The 17,708-nt window shown below is 52.3% G+C and overlaps 2 protein-coding genes across 7 annotated transcripts in view; one reads left to right on the top strand and one right to left on the bottom strand.

Moving 5' to 3' along the window:
- The window catches only part of LOC105078643 (brain-specific homeobox protein homolog), a 136,875-nt gene extending 122,177 nt beyond the window's left edge, over nt 1-14,698 (top strand). Inside the window, exons 5-7 of one of the 3 annotated variants that reach the window (XM_074357100.1) lie at nt 4,685-4,872; nt 9,830-10,101; nt 11,466-14,698. The gene's annotated coding sequence lies outside the window, so the exon portion shown is untranslated. Of the gene's footprint in view, nt 1-4,684; nt 4,873-7,746; nt 8,910-9,829; nt 10,562-11,465 lie in introns of those variants that run through there. The other 2 variants (XR_012503856.1, XR_006719032.2) reach the window with 2 other exon arrangements.
- UBASH3B (ubiquitin associated and SH3 domain containing B) overlaps nt 1-17,708 on the bottom strand; it is a 131,279-nt gene that overhangs the window by 15,769 nt on the left and 97,802 nt on the right. For 2 of the 4 annotated variants that reach the window (XM_074357098.1, XM_074357099.1), the window contains exons 2-9: nt 17,432-17,489; nt 16,413-16,599; nt 14,888-15,086; nt 11,694-11,863; nt 7,073-7,281; nt 2,789-2,921; nt 1,147-1,267; nt 417-539 (exon numbers count right to left, since the gene is read on the bottom strand). In XM_074357098.1, coding sequence (XP_074213199.1) covers nt 417-539; nt 1,147-1,267; nt 2,789-2,921; nt 7,073-7,281; nt 11,694-11,863; nt 14,888-15,086; nt 16,413-16,599; nt 17,432-17,489 — 1,200 coding nt within the window. The remainder of the gene's footprint in view (nt 1-416; nt 540-1,146; nt 1,268-2,788; nt 2,922-7,072; nt 7,282-11,693; nt 11,864-14,887; nt 15,087-16,412; nt 16,600-17,431; nt 17,490-17,708) is intronic. The other 2 variants (XM_074357097.1, XM_074357096.1) reach the window with 2 other exon arrangements.

The raw sequence follows: 17,708 nt of genomic DNA, 5'->3' as shown, positions 1-17,708 counted from the left end.
GCTGATGTGTGTTAAATGATTGAACAGGAAAGGGTGCCGTTTCTGCACGGCAGATATACACTAGACCTGCAAAGAACTGAGCCTCTTCAAAGGATCAGTTGGCCTCTGTACTTTCAGTCCCTCCAGGGTTCCCTCCTCCTCACCCTTGCCCTAGAAGTTGACCTGTCTGCCGCTCCAAGCCTGGCCCTGCCCCGTCACCGGACCATACGCCCCTCAATAGGGATCACACTTTGTTCACTTTGGGTAACCGACCCAGTGCCCTGAACCCAGCGGTTACATGATAAACCCCCTTTGAACTGAGGAAACATGGTACTTGCAGGGAAGCCCTAGGCAGTGTTCTGCCATAATCATGGGAACCAGTCTTTGGAAGAAGTAGCCAGGGAAGGCGGTGTGATCACTCCAGGAGACTGACTTACCCACTAATCTCGCTTGCATACATCCAAACACGGTGATTGGAGCATCCTTCTCGTAATCTCGGAAACCGCCACTCCGCGGAGGTAAGCTGTGCGGCATGTTCAGGTTGGTGCGTGTGTAGCGGCCTGGAAAGAGAAGTCAGACCCAGGCGACATGAGTTCCTCCTTTTCTTAGCCCCTCCACTTCCACTCCTTTCTGGCCGAAGAGACTGAACTGCGCTCTCTAGGAAATATGGAGGCTGACACCCTTCCTTTGGTAGCGTATCTTGGAATCATTCTGCTGACGAACACAGCAAGAGATAGTTTTGAAGTGAAAGTAACAACAACCAGACACGCTAAAGCAGGGACGATTCTCTGATACGCACCCCCCCCCCCCCCCATCTAAAGTATCCCATCCAAAGGAAACTGGAGTCACAGTGAGCCAGGGTGACTTACGGGAGAGAACGCTGGCCGTGGAATCAGGACAGTCTCTGCCTCTGACTTTGTCAAATGACTGTGGGCAAGACGTCTGCCTTTTTTGGTCCCTGGTGTCCCAGTTTATAGACTGGGGGCCAGAACACGTCTCACTTCCCTAACCCTCCAATCAGGAAGGACTTACAGTGTAACAGACGACAGGCATTTGCTATGGCACAAGTACCCATACGTGAGTCCATCTAGATAAATGCAGCTTGACTCTGCCCCCTAGAGGCCGTGATAGGTATGCCAATGCTGAGCAAGCCCACCGACTACTCACCTTTGGCATCGAAGCACTGAGATAGCCAGTACTTCCCAAACACAACATCCATCCTCTCACCGTGCCGACACACAAACAGGCATCTCTTTTGAGGACCATGCTGGCCACTGACCCGCAGAGGCTGCAAAGAAAGGCAGGCGCTGAGTGGGCAAGCACACACAACAAGGGCGATGTGGCCCAGAGCCGGGTGCCAGGTGAGCTGGGCTTAGGACAAATTCTGCTAATGTTTGAAAGTCCCTTAACTACCTGGGGTTTAGGGTGGCCTGTCTACAGGATGGGGGTGTAAGCCTCATCTGCTGACCTCACAAGTTATTTTGAGGCTCACATGGGATGAATTGCAGGTGCTTTGCAAAATAAGAAGGGCTGTGAAAATGGTTCTCCTCTTTCTGCTGCTGTGTTGGTAGGCGTGGCATCTGGCCAATACCGAAACAGGACGGCCACGTGAGCAACAGCATGGAGGTCAAACTAGCTGGCATGCAGACAGCGCCACCTTGTGGGACAGCCTCCTCCCCTAAAGAGATGCGTCATCAGCTTCTTCAGGGAGTGAGGACTTTTAGCACCATGAATACGTTCACTTCATCTCCACCATGTGGTGGTTAGAGCCCGTGGCCTGGCGTCTCCTCCAGCAAGGAGGTCTTGCTTTGCCTTTTCTAATCACCGGTTAGGCTCTGCTGCCTGGCCGCACGCACCGTGGTGTTCCCAGAACTGGTTCCGGGAAGACCACGCCTACCTCTGGGTGATGAAATAGGCAGGCTAGTCGGGCTTGTCCAAACGGCTCGGTGTCTGTAACTGCTGGGTGGATCCTGGGGGTGCTCTGATGGAGCCAGCTCCCGTTGGCCAGCCCTCCACATCTGCTTCCAGGTACCCTGTCAAGGGTCACCTGCAGGGTGGTGGCACGCTCTTCCTGCTCTCTTCTCCTGTAATTCACGCCCTGGGCTCCAGCCGATCTCATCGAGTCTCTTGATCCTCAACGTGCTCGCACTGTCAACCTGTTTCTGTCTGTATTGGTCAGAGCATCCTTCCTGGCCCTGCTCCTCCACACTGCCACCTCTCTGGCATACGTCGAACTTGCTTGCACACACTGAGAACTCACTACGTGCCAGGTCCTGGGCAAGGGGCCTTATTCTTATTTCCTTTCATCTTCACAGTGGCCTATGAAACCCATGCTACAGTTGACCCTTGAACGACTCGGGTTGGAACTGCATGGGTCCAGTTAATACACGGATTTTTTTTTTTCAAAAGTAAATACTAGAGTGCTATATGATCTGTGGTGTGTTCAATCCGAAGATGCAGAACTGTGCATTTGGAGGAACCAGACTGGGTGGACAGAAGGCCAACTGTAAGCTCTACGTGGATTTTCCACCACACGGGGTGGGGGTGGGGAGGGCACTCCTAACCTCTGCGTTGTTCCAGGGTCAACTGCATGTCTACTCGCCAGATACCATGCTCTCCTCGCCACGGAGCAGCCTTCCTCACCAGCCTAGACCCAGAGGCTGGGAGCCACTGTCAGCGCCGCCACCTGACTCTTCCGAGCCTTGCATTTTTGTGTATCTTCGTTGATTTTGTGCCCTTTCTCCCTGAGAGATCGGTGACTGTTTGTTGGCAGCACAGGAGAGGATGGGGCCCTGATGGCCGGCCTTACCTGGGGGGGCTGGCAGATGAGCGTGAGGGGAGTGGTGTCCCCCAGGCCCTGGTCCTCGTTCTGCCGCCTCTCCAACAGGCCGTCCCCAAATGCGAGCGCGCTGGAAGATGATGCGTTTAAGATGGAGTAAGAACTGCAGAGGAAGACAAGGAAGGTGTTAACTGCTTTGACCAGGAGCCATCAACACTTCATCCTTGGGCTCAACAGGAGTGTGGGAATCAGGGGGAAACACGCCCCAGGGCAGCGCAGTGGTTGGGAAGGCTGCCAGGGGGCGCCCATTCCTGGGGAGGAACATCTTCTAAAAACATTTCTATTGAAGTATAATTGACTTACAATATTATGTTAGTTTCAGGTGTACAACACAGGGACTTGATATTTTTCTAAGGAACATCTTGTCTTCTACTGAAGTCTTGCAGCTAATAAATTAGGGGTAGATGGATTTCTGTACTTGGAACAGATGCGTTCATCCCCCTGGGCAGGAGTGGGGCCTGTGATTTCGTGCTCATTAGGAAGCCGCAGGCGTGGCTGGCACCAAAGGCATGCTGCAGAATAATGAGGTATCAATTTTGTGCCATTGTTTCCAGCTATTTTTCTGGCCTCAAAGAAATAAACAATTCCTGTTGCCTTTAATCTTTTCCACGGTGATTTCCAGCTGAACTGGCAAATTAGAGGGAGGATTTTGACTGTCTGCACCACTCTGCTCGTGGCTCCGTAATGGCCAAGGAAACCTTGTGGACGTTACCCCCATTCTACCTCCTTCGGTCTCCAAGCCCCTATCCCCACCTCAGTCACACCTCCAACAAGACGATTCAATCCAGCATTTTTCCAGAGGAGACCCTTTCTCACCAGATGTGTAGTTTCGAGCCAAGAGCTCTCATTTCTGGATGTACCACTATAACTCCAGAAGCCCCCAAGGAGATCTTGCAAAAGACAGACAGCAAAAATCATGCCATGTTTGAATTATTTTGATTAGGAAGGCCTCCAAAAAGCTTTATCTAATAAACATTGCAAATTCAAATCTGGTTGCTAGGCGAATCCAGCGGATGGCTCCTCATGCATCACTGAGCAGTGCCAAAGGAAAGGATTTAAATTTCAGATTTCTTGCTTCTTTACAATGAGGATAAAGTTCCATACGTGCCCATTGCCCCGCGTGGTCCTGGTTTGTACCTTCTGACCCAGCAACTTGTTCCATTTCACATCTGTTCCAGATTATTTTTAACACAGTATGATTCTTAGAATTTTAGTTTTGAAAGGAACTTGTTATATTCCCCAATGTAATAAAGCTAATTTGGGGGGGGGGGTCAGTAAAATTTTTTTTTTCAACTGTGAGTTTAAGAATTGTATTGCCCTTTCACTCCTCAAGTGGCCAATTTTTGGACCGTAGACAGACTCATCCCACTGTAGACGAAGCTCTCAGAAGCCTCGTACCCCTGGACAGGTGACATTTCAGCCCGTGTGTATATCAGAAGCACCAAGGGAGCTTTAAACACACATGCATGCCTGGGCCCTACTCGTTACCACCGTGACTCGGCAGGTCTGGGGTGGGACCCAGGAGCCTACAGTTTCACAAAAAGCTGCATCAGTAAGTGTGACGTGCAGCCGCGTGAGACCTATTATGGTAAATTTTAAGCAACTCTAGCCTAAGGAAACCTCGTGCCACTCACCCAGTCTAATAGACTGGCTCTTTTCCTTTCTTTTTAACTGAGACCCTCCCAAACATCAGACGGTGAAGGAAAATTCAGCTTCCCTGTCTGACCCATCAAAGCGTTAGGGCCTGAAATGCCTGGCTGTGTGGAGCCATCGTGACTTCTTGCCTGTACGTGCCCCTTAATTTCCTGACTTGATTACAGCGGCGTAGACACTGATAGAATCCCTTCTCTTCCTGCTTCGGCTCAGCTCTCCTCAGCTGTCACTGTCACCAAAGGACCTGACTCACTCTGAGACAGTTTGGTGCTGTCAGTTCCAGTAAGACAGCAGTCAGAAGCTGAGTGCAGAGGAGAGAGGAAGCCGCACCTGACACCCAGAACACCATCTCAAGCATCGAGGAGAGGCTGGTACTTCCCTTGGACACATCAGGCCTGTGGGTAAGCCCAGAAGCACCGGCCAGCCCAGCCTAATTTAGGAGACACTGGGGGGCTTTCCCCAGCTGACAAATGTCTGGAGATGCTCAGAACCACACAAGATGCTCCAATAAGGGTGGGAGGAAAACATTTCCTTTGGACGGACTCAGAGAACTGAGGAAAGGGGAGGAGGAGTCGGGAAGGGTTACCAACCCTACATCCCTGCTTGTTGTCTGAATCCCCTCCCTCCACAGCTTCCCACCAAGCCAGCCAGATGATGCTCGAGGACCCCTGTGGTTCTGCCTTCTCCAGGCTCTCTTTGATCAGGGGCGAAACAGCCTATCTTATAGTGAGCTGGGCTCTGCCTCTCTGAGTCATTCCCACTTCTGGGGTTAAATAGCAAAGTGCGGTTCTACCATGGCTTCGCGTTTGTGGAAGAAACATTTAATTGATGAGCATGGAAGAGAGGACTGGAAAAGCCAAGTTAGAAAAAAAGAATGATCATGAAGCTAATGGCTGTTTCAGACGCAGTGTTGTTACATACACGGCACTGATCCACAGAAAGCGAAGTCCTTTATCCCAGTGCTCACAATACCCCTATGAGGGAAGTGCAGTTATTCGTGCCATTTCATAGATTAGCAAACTGAGGCTCAGAGAGGTCATGTAACTTGGCCAAGGTCACACAGCTGGTGAGTGGGAGAGTTAGGATCTGAATCCAAGACTACCGGAATAAAAACTCAAATTCTTAATTGCAGTGTTCTAACACCTGATAAATTAGTAGTTCCCCACTCTCGGCCAGGAAGCTGATCGTGTAATTTCAGACATGGCTCCTAGTAAATGACATCACTAGAACTCTCTCAAAATAAAGGGAGATGACACACAGAGCTCCGTGTGACCCATGGACTGAAGTCTCAGGTCCCGCCATCCTTTGGCTGAGCTCTAACTCGGGCAAAAGTAGGTTTGGACACAGTGATCTGAAACGCGTCCACAGCCCTTCACACACTTTCTCTCCCCCAGGGAGCCCTACTTTTAAGAATGTGCTCTGGGAGCTGCGTATCATCAGATAATCTGCTGCTTCTTCGTTTATTCACATCTGTTGTGCTTCACTTGTTTTTCCAGGGATAAAATGGTGGCTTTGGAAAGGCAGTGTATTTAGTTTGACCATCAGAAACATTTCTAAAAAAGCAAATGTTTGGGGAATGTAAGACACCTTTGACCTTCCAATTTGTGCCACAAAATGCTGGATGTCCCTGGGATGGGGGTTGGGGGGACCAGAAGCGGAAGCGTTGCTGGCAGGGGTTGTTAAGGAAGAAGATATTCTTTCCCATCTTTGGGTTTGTGGTTTGTCTGCTTGCTGCTCACCAGGGTAGGGGACCTTTTCTCCCTCCAGGCAAAACACTCACTGAAATTGCCCGTCTCCGCTTCTCTTTTATGACAGTAATAACAATGTTAGACCCCACGCAGCTGGGGCTCAGAGCTTCCGGCTCTCAGCCACGTGGGCACATGGCAAGAACAAGGGGGAGGAAAAACAAACCAGCACGCACACCCTGGTGAGACGCCCGAGTGTGCAAGGGAAGGGCTGGCTTTGAACTTCTTGAATTGAGAAAGAGGAGGTGCCTTTTGTTCCTGTTTTATCTATCAGGACAAAGCTGGCCACACAACAAGGGCCACTCTCAACATGGGGCCAGTTTGGTTTGGGGGCAAAACGGGAGTGAGGGATGGGTGGAAAGCTATCACTCTAAAGAAGACTTGGGTTTGGTCTCCTGACCTTTGCAAATCCTTTCACCCCTTATCTGGCTGGCATAGTGGGAATCTGTCCTTTCCTGGTGAGTCAGACCCCTCTGAGTGATGACCCAGGACAAAGTGGACAGAAACCCAAAAGCCATGAAGATTCAGCACTGGGACCACCAAATGACTTCAGTCAGAAGAGCTGGACACCCCAGGCAGCCTCAGTTTAGTCTCCGGTCAGGAACTCAGACCGATGTCACATCAAATGGGGCAGGCAGAGGGAAGCAGGGGAATCCATCTCTCTTTTTTTTTTTTTTGCATGGTCCAGGTCAGCCCTTCCCTGAACGTCTGGAAGCAATGGAACTTTCTTCCCCCCACAGACCTCATTTACTGTCACTGCTGCCCTGTGTGTCCCGGCTCAAGTCCGTTTCCCCGCCACCCCCTTAAAGTCTGCCACGGTCTTCAAAAAGCAGCGAAGAGCTCGGCGTCCGCTTACCCGTGGAATATCCAGGTGCTGCACTCGTCAGCCTTGGTGATGTAGTTCTCGGGCAGGAGTCCGGAGCAGCCGGTGGTCAAGGACGTGCCGTAGACCCAGCCCTCGCTGGTGCTGGTCTGCTCCATGGGAGACATGAAGATGAAGTCCCCGGGGACCAGCTCCAGCTCATCGTCGTTCTGCGGGGTGTATGGATAGATCACCTGCAATGTCTGGAAGAGGAGGAGAGGGGGGCGTGAGGCCCCCGCCTGACCTCTGGGCGCCTCCGGGGCCATCCGCACGCTCGGCTCTACCAGGGCCCACATCCAGAGGCTGGCCTTCCCAGCCACCCCTGCAGTCTGCAGGCTCTGAGCAGACCAGAAGGCATTTCTTCTCTTTTCAGGGTATTATGAGTGTGTGCCTGGCGCTACGGGGCTGGTCCCAGACTTTCCCTCAGGCATGTCTTTGCTTCAAAAGACAGGGTTATTAGAAATTCATCGGAAAACCCATAGGCTCTCCAGTCAACTGAAGTACAAACAGGGTTGGACCTAGTTTTCCCTGCTCCACCTGCAGAGGTAGGTGCTGTGACAGACCCCGGACACCCAGCTCACAGGAAGGGAGTGGAGAGGCTCTCCTGTAGGCAGGCCTTGGGAGTGAAGCATTCTCCTATCTATGTAAGTTGGCTGCTTAAACAACACATCATCGTCCCTGCCTTCAAGGAGCTTTCTTTAAACCTCTGTTTTTAACGAAGACCTTGAAAGAAAAGCATCTTTCATAGCCATCAGTGGTAAAGCCTGTGTGCAACCAGCTTTTGTCGGTAAACAGATGGAGACCACGTGTTCCTTCCCTGGGCTCAGGAAAAGCCCCCAGGGCCCACCTCAGGCTGTGCCACGTGGCCAATTTATTCCATTTCTTGCCTCCTTTTCTGCTGTACGTAACACCCCAGGCATAGGCATGAAGACTTTGGAAAACATTTAACTACTTTTTCGTTAACAGCAGGAGACCTCAATAGTCAGGAAAATGCTTTCTATCCGGTATGCTTCACGAGGGGACACTGCGGTGGAGCTCTTTTATCAGCGTTTCCAACCGTCCTGAAGCCGCTAGCGGCCGGCTAAGTATTCTGGTTCCCACCACGTACAGGTTTTGAACTTTGGCCTCGGTTTTCTCAGCGTCTGTAAAATAACACCTGGATTATAAGAGGTAAATGAGACAATCTAAGGAAACTCCTGAGCACGCTGGTACACAGAAGGAGCATAATAATTTCTACCGAACCATGACACCTGGCTTTCCAGGGACTTTCTTCCGTCTAGCTGACGCTGACACCCGACCCTGGTGCTGGATAGGCTTGTGAGCTAGTCAACTCCCCAAGGTCAAGGTGAGCCATTGGAACACATCATAAAGAATTTCCTTCTGGAGATCTTTAATGAGAGGAGCCAGTAAAAACGTGATTTTTTCCTCCCAGAGAATGAACATGATCATGCCCAGAACTTGACCGGCATTTCCCAGAGAATGAACGTGATCGTGCCCAGAACTTGACCGGCATTTCCCAGAGAATGAACGTGATCGTGCCCAGAACTTGACCGGCATTTCCCAGAGAATGAACGTGATCGTGCCCAGAACTTGACCGGCACCCCTGGATTTCGGATGTTCCTTTTATTTAGGGCACCCGTTTCTTTCCCTAAGTCTCACTCCGGCATCTTTCCGCTCAGACCTTCTTGCCCTCCGCTCGCCTCCCCACGCCTCTGCCACCTACGCACTCCAACCACATTTGCAAACTCCCCGGGAAGGCTTTCTGCTGGGTGGTTGGAACAGCTTCAAGAAAAAACATATGCCCAGGAAATCCCTTAAGTCTCTAAGCAAGGTATGTGATGACCCACCAAGAGGAACATTCCTTTCACGGGACAGGGTGGAGTCCCGGGGAACAAGTCTAAATGCAGGTTCCGGAGATACTCAAGCACCAGCAGAGTCTTGGCTAATAATGCCTTTGGCTCAGCAGTGCTTTTTCTTTGAGAAACTCAAAAATGACTTCAGAGAGGACCCCATGCCTCCTTCCACTTGGGGGCAGGTAGCTCTAGGACTCCTCCAGGGAAATCAGGGCACAGAAAGGAGCGCAGGAGACCTTGTGTCCTGGGCAGAGAGGAGTTGGACAAGAAGCAGCTTTGAATGACTGAGTAAGCAATAAAAAGTAAAGCAAGGTGCGGCAGCAGATCTCAAGTTATAACTGGTGTCTCCGTCCCCGCAGCCCTTTCCCCCTCACCAGAGGCGTGTGTGGAAGTCAGCCCAGGTTTGGGGGATATCAGGACACGTGCCTAGTTTTGCAGTATGTGATACTCTTTTGTTTTACGTTTAGCATCTTCTTGTAAGAATTCCTGAGTCTGTCTCCAGTAGGTTTTCCCTCCCTTCCTACTTGGGGACTGAGCTCAGGGTTGGCTGACTGGTGTCTGGGGAAGGGTGGCCGCAGCCCTGTGTGACGACAGGAACTGACCCCTCCTTGTCTCTGAAGCCCTTCTTACTGTCAGTAACAATGACACCTGCAGCACTGTGCTGTCATTGTCGCTGCGTCCTGTCTGTGCTGGCTGTTATGGTAGGGCCTTTCCCTGCATCCTCCATGGTCCACACCACAGTCCAGCCAATTATCATCGCCGTCAGGCACATGAGACAACCAAGGACTGAGGGCTTCTAGAGGCTGGGAGAGTGAATCTGACCCCCGCTAACATGAGGGGGCCAGTGTGTCTAAACTCCAAAATGCATGCTGTGTGTACACCTCTGTCCCTCCTCCAGGTTTGTATTGCTTGGCACAGAAGACCGGCAGGCGCACTGGAATCACTAACCGGGAAGAGACGCCATGAAGCACGAGCAGCCATGCGCACGCCCACATCCAGCAGAGGGCTGAGACCCAGCGTTTTCCTAGGCTTCCCTTGCTGTGTGTCCCAGCCTAAACCGCGCGCCTTCTCTGGACATCTGTTATGTCACTGGCGCGATCGATCAACCCTGCCTCTCGGCACAGAGGAGGAGGAAGGCGGGGCGACGCTGCCATGTGCAGGGAAGCTCAGGTAAAGCCAAATGACCTCAGAGGGGGAGCGGTATCGGGAGGAACAGTAATAAATGAGCTTTTACAAATAAGAGATAAAAGAGGCCATGTTATTTTTAGAAGATAATTCATGGGGCGCTAGCCGCCTCCTTCCCTCAGTGCCGAGTGAGCAGAATGTGGGTCAGGCAAGAAAGCAATTACCCTTTGCGTTAACTGGAGGGCAGTGTTGATTCGAAGATATTCCTCGGAAAATTCCACTGCCACCTTCCTTCTGCTGGAAAGGTGACTTCTCTCAGTCCCTCTGCACACCACCCTTGACTTTTTTTTCCCTCTGCCCTCGGAAGGAATCCAATCAGCCACACCTCTCTTGTTCTATTTACATCCTGAGCAAATCCAGGAGATGTCAGAATTCTGCAGTGAGATTAAGCCCAGTCTCCTTGCTGTGTCTTTACTGGCATCAGGTGCCTGGAAGGAGGGCCTGACACTCCCATCAGCAGAGTCAGACGAAGCTGCCCGTCCCTGCCACTCTCGGGCCCCGGGCCCAGGCCTGGACCTCTCTCAGGGGTTGGCTCTTTCCAACACTTCCAAAACAACGGTGAGGTCTCCTGGCCTGGACCCTGTGTTCTGAGCTGTTTCTTCTATTTAAAATATCTAGGAGAGATGTTAAAAGGCTACGTAAACTAACCAAAACATCAGTTCTTCTGCTGGTGAAAAATCTGGAAACAAATACAAGCGTTGTTTCATAAGTGTAGTTAAACTGGATGACAATTTTTGCAAACAATGTGCTCATTTTTTAGACGGCTTGCCCGTCTTTATTGGTCAGAACCCCTGGATTCTCTGGCTTCAATTCTGGTCCTAAATTGCTATTTAAGCTTTAGACCAGCTGCCTCATTTCTTTGCGTCTCAGCTTCTCCTTCAGGAAAAAAAGGACAACCTGACTTTGAGAGATGGCACGTGCTTGTCCTGGAAAACAATGTTGATTCTCAAAAGAAGGACGCCAGGGCCCGGCCAGTCTCTCCGCCTGTAGCGGGATTCAGCTTTCCCCCTCTTGCCTCCCACGAGATGCAAACAAAGTCTCACAATATGTGGTCTGTGCTTCCACCACACGTGTGCCTGTTCCCTCGTCCCCACTGGACTCAAACTCTTTGAAGACAGGGCCACATTTTAAAATTCTAATCTGTTCCCTGGTAACTTGCATGCCACAGAGACTCAGTAAATATCTGTTGACTCTGTGTTCAGAGATTTTTTTTTTGGTATTTAGGCATTCTCCTCACCGAAGATCAGGCTGATATATATTAATTCCATGAGCTGATAGAATATTTTAAAATTTCCCAACATAACTTTCCTATCTATTCTCCCACCTTATTTCTGTATCATTCTGGTAAGGTTGGCAGTGCAGACAGAACACTGGGGATATTACACCGCTGAGCCACTCGGGACCCAGAGAGGAAGGACCAAGCTCAAAGCTTGCCAGCGAGTCAGCCGGCGGACTCCTGGTCCAGTGCTCGCTGCATCGCTTTCCTTGGTGCGCATCTCCCCGCAGCTGCAGCTGCTCCCAGTGCTGACTGCGCCCCCGGCCCCCTGGCAGAGGCAGGAGGCAGAGTGAGACCTTACCTCGTGGTTAGCAAATCGGATATCCCGCGAGAATATGGTAGCCACCCAGTCGCACCCGAGTTTGACATCGATGTTCTGGGCAAGTTTCTCTAGGGTGGGCAGGTGGCTGGCTTGGAAGTGGTAAGCCAGGGTCACGTGCAGCTGTTTCTTGTGAGGTTCCACGTGCACTTCTGCAAGAAGGAAGGAAACAGGCAGCTAATGAATATGGTACTCGGAGCAACCGCGGAGACACAGGGAAGAACACAGAAAGGTGTCCTGATAAATCTGCTTCCCACATAGCGAAGGAGGGAGTCCCTCTGTCAGAACAAAGCTGCTTCTCTCCTTCGCAGCAGCAGAAAAAGGAGTGGAGTGGGGTGGGGCTGGGGGGTAACAACCCCCAGTCCCAGAAAGAGAGAGCCGCACGTCTGGCTTTTCTGTAGGAGCAGTAGCTCTGTTGAGAGGTAATCATTTTGGTCGGCAGCTCCTCACCACAGCTCCAGCCCCATTCAGAGGAGGAAACCAAGACTTAAAGTGATGAGCTAATTTATGTAGAAATAAAGGGCACATTTTGTAATTGTGTGACTCTCAAAGCTGTATTGCCTTCATTCTGAAATCAAGGCTCTTAGCTTCTGGGTGGTTCTGATGGAGAAATCAGCCAAAAAAAAAAAAAAAAAAGATGCATTCTTTTCGAAGATTAAAACAGGGTTTCTCAACATCATTTTGGGTCAAATAGCTCTTCGTTGTGGGCGCTGGCCTGGGCATTACTGGGTCTTTGGCTGCATCCCTGGCCCCTACCTGCTAGATGCCAGTCGTGCCCCCTCCCCAAGCTGCAACAACCAAAACAGCTGACTCCAGACATTTCCAAATCACCCCTGGGGGGCAAAGTCACCCCTGACCAAGAACCACGGGCTTCAAGTATGCAGACTTATTCTCAGACACCCTAAAAACCAAACCAAAACCAATCAGCCTACCTGCACAAGGCAATGACTTTTATTCTCTTTTGTACGTCTTTCAGTGGGGGAGAGTCACCTGCTGTCCAGGCTAGAACACCGAAGAGGATGCAACCAGAGGCAACTTAGGGAATTCCAGAAATTAAGGGGCTCTCGACTCACACAGAGCTAGAAGTAGAAGTCGGATCTGATTGTGAGCACTTTTTTCTGTTGTCCTGCCCTGCGTTTCTTTGGTGTAAGCCCCCTGTGGAGGCGAGCGCCCTGTGTCCTGTTCACAGATTTCCCCCACGCTCAGCAAACTGTGGGCTTTTTGTTCAAGGCATAAATGTACACAGATGAACCTCCTTAAGCCACCAAGGATGGAAGAACACAGTCCATCCACTCACTGACGGAATGTGGGTCTGCCACACCTCTGAATACCAAGGCACGGATGGGTTCTAAGGTGAAAACCTGGAGGCCTGCTTTCTGGGCCACCCAGTTCTCCCAGTCACCACCAGGGGGCAACACCAGGGGCGAGAAGCCAACTGGCCAGTCCCCAGAGCGTGGCTGCAGATGGTCAGGGAGGGACTGGGAGGGAAGCCAGCCAGGGCCCTGCTGCCTCTCCCTGGATCCGTGCTGGAAGATTCGGCCACAGCTCTGGCCGAGACCTGCTTTACTCACTGGTGACGGGTTTGGGTTTTGTGGCTACAAAGGACATTAGATTTGGTCCTTGGGGGAGTTTTAGTGGTTTTGACAAGGGCTACTGTGGGGTGATGACGAGCCATTTCCCTGCGGTGGGCGGACGGGAGCAGGGAATCGCCTGCCTGTTATCCCATCTCTCTAAATTATTAAGCTCCTGTGACGCGGCGGGCTTCACTGAAGTCAGAGAGCAGAGACCATCCCCGGGGATGAAGGGGTCAGGGGTCTAGGAAGACGGGGCTCCCTCCCAATGGACAGAGGTGACTTAAGGGCCCAGGTTCTTCTGGGAGGAGACCTGGCTCTGGTCCTGCTCAGGGACGCGGGCCTCACCACACTCTTCCTGCAGTCCTGGGCCTTGTTTGGGGCTTTTCTGTTAAAGGACACTGAGCACAAGGGCCCTGGTTGGGGGTGAAAACAGCAAGGGACATGCGTCCAGCACTCAGGACCCCGCTGTGCAGCGCACGCCCTCCGCTCTGGCCAGGGGGCCCCCGCACCGTCCCTTGCTCCTTCCTGCCCGTGGCCATGCTGCCTGCCCTCCTCCGGGGCCCTTCTCCCACCTGACGGGTCAACATCTTCCCAAGGTGACTTTGCTTTATTCTGGGAAGGTGGTACCCCACCTCCATGACCCTGACGGGATGGTGGCCTTTTATCACACGGGGCCTGCATCAGGTTTCCCAAGTGGGCCTCTGGCCTCTAATTCCCTGTCGCATTCCTCACCTGTAAACACACGGTGGAGGCCCGAGCAACACCTGCTGACTGTGACTTCGTTCTAAAGGGAGCCAGTAGACGCCCCCCACCCCGCTGTCCGTCTGTCCGTCTGTCCCCTGCAGGTGAGGCTCTTGCTGAGCCCCGAGCCGTCTGCACCTGTGGTGCAGTGCTGCCGGCTTCTGCCTCTTGTCCCCTCTCCGTGCCTCCGCCTTTAAGTCAACACACACCCTGAGTGACCCTCAAAAGCTTATCCCTTTGACAGTAAACCTCAGCTGTTGGCTTGAACTGAGAGCTGCCAGGAGAGGTGACATCATGAAGGGGTGACTTTTGGGGACAGACCTTTGAAGCTCAGGGGCCTAACTCATGGGCTTCAGCAAGCTGAAAGGTGTTGGCCCGGTGGATTTGATTACTATCGGAAGCTACGCGGGTCCACTCTCCTCTCGGTGCTGTGCGGCCCCCCAGCAAAGGCCAGGGTCCTCACAGAGGGGATGGGGAGACCCAGAAAACGCCTGCCTGGAAAGGGGGTGGGGAGGAGGAAAGGAAGATTTCTTAATCCTTAAATGGGAGGCAATGGAGGTGCTACAAAGGAACACGTCCATAGTTCAGTGGGGAACATTCCAGTGCCGTCGACGTGGGTGTCGGGGAGCAGGCATTGGACCTGCTCTCAGAGAGGCTGGCAGAACAGTAGTTTAATACTTTTTAAAGGGAGCAGGAGGTGTGAGGTCCTGCAGGAAGGGGCCGTGTGCTTTGCCAGGTCCTGCCCAGTCCCGCAGGGCCTCCTGCCCCCAGCCCACTCCTCCGCCACCTCTTCCCATCCCTTTCCTTCCCGACTTCTTGGCTCACATGCCCCGGGCCGGCCTGGCAGCCGTGCCAGCTCACCGGTTTTGGAGGCAGCCTCTGCAGCAAAGTCAGCGGCAAACTTCTTGAGGACCTCTGCGCTGTCTTCCTTCACGAAGAGGCCGATGAAGTTGGAGGAGGTGTAGAGCTCCAGGGGCAGCGGGGCTGAGAACTTACACTTCCAGCGACTGACTGTCGTCTGCAGGGCCTCCCCCAGGGCGTCCACCTTGCTGTCCTCACACTGGCAGGGAAACAAGAGGCTTCGTTCAGCGACAAGGGGACAGAGATGTCTGGTGTGACTTAAAATTTGGCATCCTCTGCCCAGAGCTGGAGGCCGATGATGCAATGACTAAACCACCACGTCTGGTCTGTGAGGAGGGAGAAGACCTGCAGGCTCCCAGTTATACCTGGGGATGGATTATCCAGCCGGGCAATGGATGACCTCTCCCCACTCTCCCTGCCCTGATGTGCTCCTCTGAACTCAGCCAGCATGCAGCGGGACTGGTCCAGCAGAAAGGGAGCCCGAGGGACGTGCCAGGAGAGTGTATAGCACCCCAGGATAAGTTGTGTATTTTCCACTGTTTTGCATCATCTGTGCCCTTTCTGTTCTGCTTAGATGATCAAAAGTTGACTCTGCTTCCACCCCCAGGATGCTTGGGGAGAATGAGGCTCCGAGAGCTGTAACATCCTTCTCCCACCCTCTTCAGAGCACTGGGACAAAGAATGAGATTGTCTAAAACTCTGAATGCTTTTGAGAAAGATCCTGGGATGACTAAGAGGAAATGATGATCATTTTAATTTTCAGCGTGAACGGTGAAAGAGAAGGTGTGAACAGATTTTCACCTATGAAAGGAGGGTGGGGGTGGGAATATGAATGAGATTCTGGAAAAACAATGCAAAATATTAGACAAACATATTGTCTTAAAACGCTACCATTCTGCCTCATCGTGACTCTAGCTGGAGAAATCAGTTCTTCTCCGTCTCTGCAGAGAGCTGAAGTAGATGAAGTGTATTTACATTTATTATAACGAGGGGGATTTAGTGCAGTGGTTAAGTAAGCATCATGACAGCTAGAATTATGGACTGGGGGACGATGCTGGGGGAGAGGTATCTCTGCCGCCTCTAGAAAGATGGAGCAAAGCAAAACCTGTGGACAGTGTCCACATGGCTCAAGTCACCTGCCCCGTCTACAGCCTCCGTGTCTCCTCCCCAGCTCTCTGACGGCTGCTCTTCCCTCATGAGGGGGGAGGGGCAGACAACAGACGGAGTGAAACGGGGTTAGAGAGTCCGCTCCCTCTGTGGCTGCCAGGCAGTGGGGTCAGGGTCCCGAGGAACATGCTGTGGCCACAATGCTATCACACTGGACCCCGGATGCTCCTGGGTCTCTGCAGACAGGAGAAAGGGGCTGGGGTGAGCAGCCGCAGACGCCGCTGATTCCTCGAAGGCTCCTCCAGCTCTGGAGCCCGTGACCCTTGCTGGCCACGTCCTGACACGCTCCCAGGGCTGGTGGGATGCGGGCATCCGGGACTGGGCAGGGCTGTGGCGGCAGCGGTGGGGGGGTGCTCACCATGAAGAACTGGCAGAGGGTGATGTGGGGGAAGATGTTGTGCGCCTTGTTCTTGCCACAGATCTGCTTTGACTGCTGCCAAAAGTCGGAAAGCTTCTGCGCTAAGGGGCCAGTGGGGCGGAGGTAGAGGACGTACTCCCGGGGCAGGGGGTCATCCAGGAAGGGGTCGCCGACGTGGGAGAACAACCTGCCAGAGAGGAGGGGGCCGAGCAGGCGTCACTTGAGATGAGGGAAGCAAAGGAAGAACTGAAAGAGAGCTCCACCCTGGGCAGGCCCCACCCCCAGCCCTCCCCCAGCCCTGTGAGGGGAAGGGTTTTCAACTTTGTGCTTTAAAAATCTACCCTTTGTATCTGCTAATCCCATACACCAGATGCTAACACGACATTGTACATCAACTATACTTCAGTTAAAAAAAAAAATCTGCCCCTTGAAGCTCACACCTGGTAAGCAGCTCTCGGGGGTGCCGACTTCTCTTCCCCTGCCTGTCCTAGGGCATTTGCACCCCACAGCTCCCTACAAAAATCCAGAAGCTGCTCTGCTCTCCAGCAAGCATTTCAGATAAACGTTAAACTGTTTCCCATCCACCAGGACCGGCCCGGCCTGGCCTGCCCTTCCAGTGCATCTACGATTAAACCCAGGTGTCTCCAAAGATAAGGGGGGGCTTCGGGATGGTCACCTTGTGGGGTCGGCCCTGGGTAGTGATATACTGGAAGGTAAGTAGGATGTTTTTAATCGATTTGCCCAGGATCTAAAGTGGATCTTTAAGTACCTGGAGAGGGGTAGATATCATGATGGGGGCTCTGTCTTAGAAATGCTTTGGATTTCTTGAAACAGCTCTGAGGAGAGCACACATGGGGCCAGGACAGAGGCGGCAAATGGCTTCATCCCTGGGCTTGTCACATGGCCTTTCGACTCCCCTCCCCGCCGCAAGGTCCCGTTTGACAGGCTGCACATCCCTGCTCATCCACAGACACTTAGAGTTAATTACGTGCTATTTTCTCTATTTATTTATTTCATACCAACCAGTCACATGCCGCCTGAACACTTCTTCCTCCTGTGGATGCCAAGGCTTTTTGTCTGGAAGAAGAAACCAGATTTCTATTATTAGTATTTTTAGCCTCCTATCTGCTTTTCTCACTGCAGTGGCAAGAGCTGGCTGTGCAGCAGGTTGTCAAGCCTACCCAGGGGTGTAGGGGAGACACCTGCAGCAGGACAACTCCCCAAGGGTCACAGGGATGTTGGACTTGTGATTAATTTCCATGTAATTAGCACTGGATTTGCATGCAGTCTGACAGC

Source organism: Camelus bactrianus, chromosome 33 (assembly GCF_048773025.1).
Source record: "Camelus bactrianus isolate YW-2024 breed Bactrian camel chromosome 33, ASM4877302v1, whole genome shotgun sequence".
NCBI classification, from domain to species: Eukaryota; Metazoa; Chordata; class Mammalia; order Artiodactyla; family Camelidae; genus Camelus; species Camelus bactrianus.
This window is presented reverse-complemented; position numbering and strand designations above follow the sequence as displayed.